This window comes from Carya illinoinensis, chromosome 2 (genome assembly GCF_018687715.1).
Source record: "Carya illinoinensis cultivar Pawnee chromosome 2, C.illinoinensisPawnee_v1, whole genome shotgun sequence".
In the NCBI taxonomy this organism is placed as follows: domain Eukaryota; kingdom Viridiplantae; phylum Streptophyta; class Magnoliopsida; order Fagales; family Juglandaceae; genus Carya; species Carya illinoinensis.
This window is the reverse complement of record NC_056753.1, coordinates 869,117-877,293: the sequence shown is the minus strand read 5'-3', so window position 1 is coordinate 877,293 and position 8,177 is coordinate 869,117. Positions and strand designations below refer to the sequence as shown.

Here is an 8,177-nt window from a genome sequence, read left to right as displayed (position 1 = left end):
CTTTTTTATTTTTAAAAAATGTTTAAATAGTTGAAAAAAAAAAAAAAAAACGTAAGTCTAACAACGTCCTTTCTTTCATCCTTTGAACACGTGACATCCATTCAACCGTTTTTCTAAAGGGTGAGTCGGCTGACGTACGAAACAACTTAAAGAAGGAGATTTCAAAAAGAAATTGAAAACTTAAGCCCAAAAAATTCAAAAGAAAAAGAAAAAGAAAAAGAAAAAGACGAAAGGAAAAAGAAAGAAAGGGGGGGGGGGGGGGTATGAGAGGGTCCTCGGGGAATCCATGGTGCTACTTTTTGGTTATTTTCCAAAGATTTGATGGCCATAAGGCCCTTCCACTTCACCCTCTCCCACCACCACCGCCATAATCACCACCTTCATCTCCACAGGCACTTCCTCTCTCTCTTTTGGACACCACCTCTTCCTCCCTCTTCTTTCTCCCTCTTCCCTCATCAACCTCCATCATCCCCCTTCCTCAGTCTCCGCCTCCTTGCCTCTTCAGCCACCTCGCTCTCTCGCTCAAAGCAGCAGCAGCGGCAGCAGCAAAACCCTCACCAACAGTATAAACCTCCTTCTCCCCACCCCCTCCGCCCGCTGCCCACACCCTCGGAAACCCTGGCGCAGAAAATCGGCAAATCCATCCGCCGCCCTGGCGCCCCCTCCAAGGCTAGGGTTTACGCCGATGTTAACGTAGTTCGCCCCAATGAGTACTGGGACTACGAGTCCCTCACCGTCCAATGGGGGTACTCAAACTCTCTACCTTTGATATACGCCCATATTTCTTAAATTTATTATAATTTTGGAGCGTTTGTTTTGTTCCATCAATGCAATTTTCTGTAATCATTTTACGCAGTGGAATATTTGGTTTGTAGGAATTGTGAAAATGGAAACTTTAGGGTTTGGAATTTCGAAAATTGGTTTCTATTTAACCGTGGAGCTGGGTTATGTGTGTATCTGTGTTTGACGGTTCGTAAGTGTTATTGAATGATGGTACAGGGAGCAGGATGATTATGAGGTGGTGAGGAAGGTTGGGCGGGGAAAATACAGTGAAGTGTTTGAGGGTGTTCACTGTATCGATAACGAGAAATGTGTAATTAAAATTCTCAAACCGGTAAAGAAGAAGAAGGTGAGCTGCGGCATTTTCAGTGGCTTTGGTACTTCAGATTTTTATTGCTTCCTTCCTGTAATTGCGTGCTATATATAGGATTTTTGAACTTTCTCGTTCTATCCTATTTCAAAGCTATTACTTTTGTGATGCCTAATAAACAAAAAGGTATTGCTTTTGTGATGGCCCTGGATATGATCTTCTAGTTGATTCAATCTACCATACTTTTTCATCTAGACACAACGATGATTCTGCATCACCAAGCCATTTTATATTTGAATCTTTTAAGTTTTCCATCTTATTCTGGTTAACACTTGATTCATGCGCAGCTTCTCCAATTTATGCTTATGATGATTGCTTCCTCTTTTGGTCGAATTTAAATTTGAATGGGAATGTGTTCATTTGCTTAAGGAGTTGTCACTTTTTCTTGTCTTATTGCTGGGTATAGGGACTAACTGTAGATATTTTTCCCCCTTTGATATCCCCCTAAAAAAAATGCAGATTAAGAGGGAGATAAAGATACTACAGAATCTTTGCGGTGGGCCTAATATTGTGAGGCTGCTTGATATTGTTAGAGACCAACAATCGAAGACCCCAAGTCTTATATTTGAATGTGTGAACAATACAGATTTTAAAGTGCTTTACCCAACATTCTCTGACTATGATATTCGGTATTACATCTATGAGCTACTGAAGGCAAGCATACTATTCTCTTTTCTCCTCTGTCCATAAGATGATCATGTTGCAATTATCCTTTATGTTAATTTTTGTAAATCATTTGCCCATATATCCATTTTGATACGCGGTGGAAGCTTATATACATTTTTATGCTGAATTACTTATATAGCCAGGCCGTAATTATTGCTGTTTCTATATTATTAAAAAATTTCCCCATGTTTTCCTTTTATCATTTATGACTTGGGTTTCAAGCTAGCTTGTTCAATGATGAAGTCAAATCTACTCATCTTTTATTATAAAATATTATTTCAGCAACCAAGGGGGAACTGAAAACATTTCAGTAGTCATTATATGACTTATTAAAAAAAGACTCAGAATGTTGTATTTTATCCTTTTCATCTTTGACTATATTAATTGTTTCAGATTTTTGAGTCAAAGAAAGCGAACTACAGGGACTGTTCACAAGTTACAAAAACGAAAGTCAAAAGCCCTAGAGTGACTGCATCAAACACACAACCAAACATGAAAGAACATTGAACAATATAAAAGGAGACAGGGCTTAAGAAAAACAAGTTGCAGTTAAAAAAAAAAAAAAAACTAACTACTATGGTAGAATGAAAAACAAGAAGATTCAAACTGGGACAAGAAAATAATTAATCATAGAAGATCATAACAGCAAAAACCTAGAATAATGTAGCTACAAACCCACAAACAAAAAACCTGCAGCGTCAATGGAAAAAAGTAATCACTTGAATAACATAGCAAACACTGGACAAGAAAGGATTTCTTTCCGAGCCCTACATTAAAACGTAACACCTTACTGCTCCAAAATCAGAACTAATTTCAATTGGCTTTGCCTTTCTTTGATCAATAAAATTGTTTTTTTTTTTTTTAAAAAAAAAAAAGATCCAATCTATATCGCTATCTTTTCTGGAATTGATAGAAATTACATTAGATTCCAAAATTAAATAAATAAAGCCACAAATATCAAAATTGATAAGAAAGTTTCTTATAAGAAAAAAGGTTGTCAAGTTGAGATAAACTAAAACTATCAAATTGAACAACTCTGGGCTTGATTTTGTCCAAATCTTGTTGAGAGAGGGAGAGAGTTGGAAGATTTTTGAAGGTTCGGTGGTGATGGGATTCATACAGAAAAAAAGATGAGAAGAGAAACACCAACTGAGGTACTGTAGGTTGGGCTAAACACTGGTTGCTTTCTTGTTCAAGGTTGATGCATTGGATGAAGCCAGATTTCTGCGCCTTGTTCCAGTAGTCTTCTGAAAATCTGCACCTTAACTTGATTGTCTAACTTGGGGGAATATTGCATTTCTATTGATTGAATTTGCTTTTTTATAAGTAATTGAAGATTTTATGAATAAACACAAAGCGCGTTGGCCGAGTACATAGAAAGTATACAAGAGTAACTCCTAACCTAATCAATAAACTCTATTGATTGATTTGTAGGCACTGGATTACTGTCACTCACAAGGCATCATGCATCGAGATGTGAAACCCCATAATGTAATGATTGATCATGAACAGCATAAGCTTCATCTTATAGACTGGGGCCTTGCAGAGTTCTATCATCCTGAGAAAGAATATAATGTCCGTGTTGCTTCAAGGTTTGCTTTCTTTTATATATATATATATATATATATATATTTTGGAAAGATGGTGATTTAAGTTCCTGCATTTTTTTAATTTCTTTTAAGCAACTGCCCTATACGATTTTCCTTTTACTTTTTGTGGGCAATTAATATGATATATAAATTTCTAGGGGCCTTGGTAAAGGCCTTGGTCTTCTTGTTATGCTTTTTCAGGTCTAAGGTTCGAACTCTTCTATGCAAACAATTTCTAGGGGCTAAGGGCGTGTGCCAATAAAAAAAATGATATATAATTAATTTAAAGAAAAACAATATTTGCCTTTTGCTTTTGAAAAAAATTAAAACAAGGAGTTGTAGATCTTGAATTTGATGTTGCAAATCTTTATCTCTATGGATTTGTGAGTCTAGTCCCTTAGGGTTCACTTCTATGTGGTAATTTACGTTACATGAATTGACGTTACTTTAGAGGTCATGTGGTGCGAGCTTGCAGGCTTCTGCATGTGCGAAAGAGAACATGATACATCAGAGGTTTATGGATGGGAAATGGCAAGTAATTCTAAAATAAGCAGGAATAGATAATACTAAATACAGCTAGCAAAGTTTCCTCTTTGTTGTCTTGTCTCATCCATGAAGAAGTTGCTGGTGAGCTACTCTCTCATTATAAGGTGAATGAAATGGGTAATTTGTTAACATTAGAAGATAAGTGTACTCGGATTAATTTCATTTTTCTTGGGATCAGAGAAACTGAATTCATGGCTTTTATAACGTGGAAAGTAAAAATATTTAAACTTAATTAATGCCATTTAGCTTAACATTGTGCAGATGTGAGGTTATATTTTCAATAGGGGAATCATTAATTTAACACTCATTTATGAAGAGGCCATGTGTATATATAGGTACGCATGCATGTATGGTTGTCCTTGAGATATCGATGTATAATGGGTTAAATTTTGATGAAATAGAGATCGTAAAATGTAGTTTTCTTTAAACTGGGAGTAATTTTCATTCCTGTCATCACAACATATGTTTTGTAGATATTTTAAAGGTCCTGAGCTCCTTGTGGATTTGCAAGACTATGATTACTCCTTAGATTTGTGGAGCCTGGGTTGTATGTTTGCTGGAATGGTGAGTGGAAGCAGGCTTTAACATGTCATACCAAATTACTTTATATTGGAATTCTCCTTGTATACAGTGATCGTGGTGGTCCTCCTCTCTATCAACTTTCATTTTAGTGTTTTCTCATTAGAGCTTTAGCCACTATATGGTGCACTGCTTATTTTTTCCTTGAACGGCCTGCAAATACTAATGAGAAAAGGATTTTTACGTCCAAGTCTTAAACGTATGGGGGTGTAAATTATGTTGTTGGTGAATAGATTAGCGTTTCTTGATCTCTGTGCCTATTTATCAATGGGTGGCGGATGGCAGGGTGTTTTAAAGTTTGGCACCCAAGGTATGCCGATGCTTACTCGTGAGAGTTGTGCTGTACAGATATTCCGCAAGGAGCCATTTTTCTATGGGCATGATAATCATGATCAGCTGGTGAAAATAGCCAAGGTATGTCTAGTTTTCTTTAGATCTTTGAACATATGTTTTCAATGTTGCATCTTTTATCCAATCAATTCAGTTGATGATTGGATATTTGCGTAAAAGTTCTTGCTATATTTTAGTGTAATGTGTATCTGAAACCTTAAAAATATTTATTTTTATTTTTCTAAATAATAAGATATTTTATTGATATAGAATAGGCATAACCAGTCCACAGGAAGTATACTGAAACTTTAAATAAAATATTTACAATTAGGTGTCAGAAAGAAGTGAAAGAGAATGATTCTAATTTGAAGTTTGTGCTTTCTTATACGACAGGTACTGGGGACAGATGAATTAAATGCTTATCTCAACAAATACCGAATAGAGTTAGATCCTCAACTTGCAGCGCTTGTTGGAAGGTTGGGATCATCCCACGGTTTTATACTTAATATTTTCGTAAGTTGCTACCAGGCAACCTTTGTTTTAACAGTGTCAAATCTTTGTTACTGAACTGAAATAGGCATAGCCGGAAACCCTGGACGAAGTTCATTAATGTTGAAAATCAACATTTGGCGGTTCCTGAGGTATAATTTTTTAACATTGGTGATAAATGATTTTGTTATTTTCCAAGTTTGAAGCGCTATCTTTAATGCACACGCTTTCTATTTTTTGTAGGCTGTTGACTTCGTAGACAAGCTGCTACGATATGATCACCAAGAGAGGCCTACTGCAAAAGAAGCAATGGTAAAGCTTAGCCCTCAATTACACACCAAAACATACACCAAAACATACACTGCTACCGTACCACGGTTACCAAGAAATAATAGTGAGACTTCATGGTTGTTGCTTTACCACATCATATGAATGTTAGGTTGTCTGGCCTAATATAATGGACCATGTGTACCTATGAGTATAGGGTTTTCCGTCATTTGACTGTGAGCATGAAGTAGAGTCTAGTGTGTAATTAGTGTGGCCTCGTTCATGCTATTCTAAATTTAGTACTCTCTGCTGCTGTGTTTTTATTTTATCTTTTTTCTCTTGCTTGTTGAACATCTTGTATGTGATCATGTTGCAGGGCCATCCGTTTTTTTACCCAATAAGAAATGCAGAAAGCAGCAGAACTCGTACCCAGTAGTAGGTGCTTGTCAAGATATGGTCTTCTTTTTCTTTGTCAGGACCCTGAATCTGTAAACTCAGTATGGGTCAGATTTAGGATGGCGTGCCATGTTTTAATGGAACCGTCAATTTATTGAATAATTCTATAATATATGGCTAATTAGATTTGTTTAAACCTTTTTATATTTGTTTGTGGGAAAATGATTTGTGTGGGCTCAAAGTTGTGAATGCAACATCCAACGATCCGGCCCTTTTATGTAACATTTACACATACACACGGAGTTTCTTTTTTCATTATTTTGAATCAAACTACATTCTTTGAAAGGGAAAAGCTATTGAAAATTCCAATAAGGTGATTTTTGCGTTATAGATTTTGATGGCTCCTATATAACTATCATCCAGTACTTAAAAAGGCTGTCAAGATTAAACTTTAAAATTACTCCCCTTGGGATATGTTCTATTGGACCAACTGGTGGAAAAAGGACATGTAACATTGTTATTACTGAATGATCAATGATTTGTATAAGTTCTAAGAAGATAATTTTTATGCAAGTTCTTATTAAAAAGTGTATTTCATCTAAAAAAAAGTTTTTAAAAAATTATATTTTATTAGTGTGATTGACTTTTTTATAAATGGCTTGTACGAGACTTGTGAATTATTGAAACAGATAGCAAAAGGTAAGATAATGTTACACAATTTAAAGTTCAGTTTGACAATTGAAAATTTTCATTTCAAATTTAAAATTCATATCCCTTCATTACAATTTTTCTAAATTTTTATATAAAATATAATAAATAATTTAATTTTTTCTTAACTTTTTTAAATCTCAAAATAATAATAAAAAATTTTAATATTTCATCTTAAAATTTAAAATTCTCGTCTTACTACCTAACCGAATCTAAGTTAGATGAGGAATCTTTGCACCAAGCTGGCATACGAACTCATGCATGGGAACAAAACAACCAAAAACCAAAAAGGAAAAGAAACGATAGTAGTGTAGAGAAGAGACTAAATAGAAATTATAAAAAAAAAAAAAAAAAAAATGGCGTGAAGGTGGTGATGATTCTTTCCGAGAAAAAAGAAGAAAAACAGTTGGTTATAATATGCATGGGATCCCTTAAGTTTATGACCTGCACGATGTAACGGAAGTTTTGATTCCGTGAATGCTGATGAAATTAAGTAGTTGTTGATCACTTGATCATGTGTATCATCACTCTTTTAAACTTAATTAATAAAACTAGGCATATAGAAAGAACGATCGAGCACAGTCATGAGGATCCTATATTTGTATAATAATCTTGAAAAATATTATTTATGAACTAATCGTTTATCACACTCAACATATCATTGAAATGAGTCTTAATTAAAATGATAAAAAAAAAAAAATTAATATTTTACAACTATAATTATTGCACGTACAACAAGTTAAACGTTAACATACGAGCCTATGAGTACAATATATGCTTGAAATATATATATATATATATAGATCGTTCAGAGGAAAAGAAAAAGAAACAAGTGTGAGGGAACAAAATTATGTAAGGAAGAGCTAGCATGCAGTAGTAGCTAGATCAGTTGTGACGTGAAAATCTGGAACACTGACTAACTTCGACGTGAAGTGCGTGCGTAGGCGTCTCGATAGCTGCATGATCACTAGATCAGATCTTTGTTTTTGGCTTTGGATGAAATTATTATGACGAGTTGAGTGAGATCAGGAGATGCATGGGTGATGGCCAGGCAGGCAAGGACAGATGATCTCGTGAATTGGGAAGAATATGATCAGACATATATGGCCGGGCTAGGGTGCATAATTACAGGGAATCAGCCGGCTAGCCGGGCCGGAGCCGCACCCTAGCTAATGTCGGACTCTTGCCATGCATGCAAACTAATTCCCCGAAATACTGATCCTCGTTCGTTTCAAGTACTGCTACACCACCAAATCGATCCACCCTATCTCTCTCTACGTACCTTTTGTACCCTCTATTCCACTAAGTCCCAACATTCTAAGCTGTACTCCATCTAAACTAATGGGCATACTCAGCACTAAAATCTTCAAAATGTACTATATTATTTTTGTGCTAACTGTAATCAAATATTTTAATTTCCTAGTAACAGTCCCAGAAAATTCCATGTGATCAGTGCG

The 8,177-nt window shown here is 35.4% G+C and overlaps 1 protein-coding gene across 2 annotated transcripts; it reads left to right on the top strand.

Annotated features, from left to right (window-relative positions):
* The first annotated feature begins 242 nt into the window (after positions 1 to 242).
* LOC122296018 (casein kinase II subunit alpha-4, chloroplastic) lies at positions 243 to 6,208 on the top strand. Of its 2 annotated transcripts, XM_043105403.1 has the most exons (10): positions 243 to 746; positions 1,000 to 1,129; positions 1,610 to 1,804; positions 3,251 to 3,408; positions 4,425 to 4,515; positions 4,879 to 4,944; positions 5,254 to 5,336; positions 5,438 to 5,501; positions 5,593 to 5,661; positions 5,993 to 6,208. In XM_043105403.1, exons 1-10 carry the CDS (start codon positions 322 to 324, stop codon positions 6,050 to 6,052), a joined length of 1,341 nt encoding a protein of 446 aa, XP_042961337.1. In that variant the 5' UTR covers positions 243 to 321; the 3' UTR covers positions 6,053 to 6,208. The 2 variants fall into 2 exon arrangements, with proteins under 2 accessions (XP_042961337.1, XP_042961342.1); XM_043105408.1 differs by lacking the exon at positions 1,000 to 1,129 and having other exon boundaries at positions 603 to 746.
* The last annotated feature ends 1,969 nt before the right edge of the window (positions 6,209 to 8,177 follow it).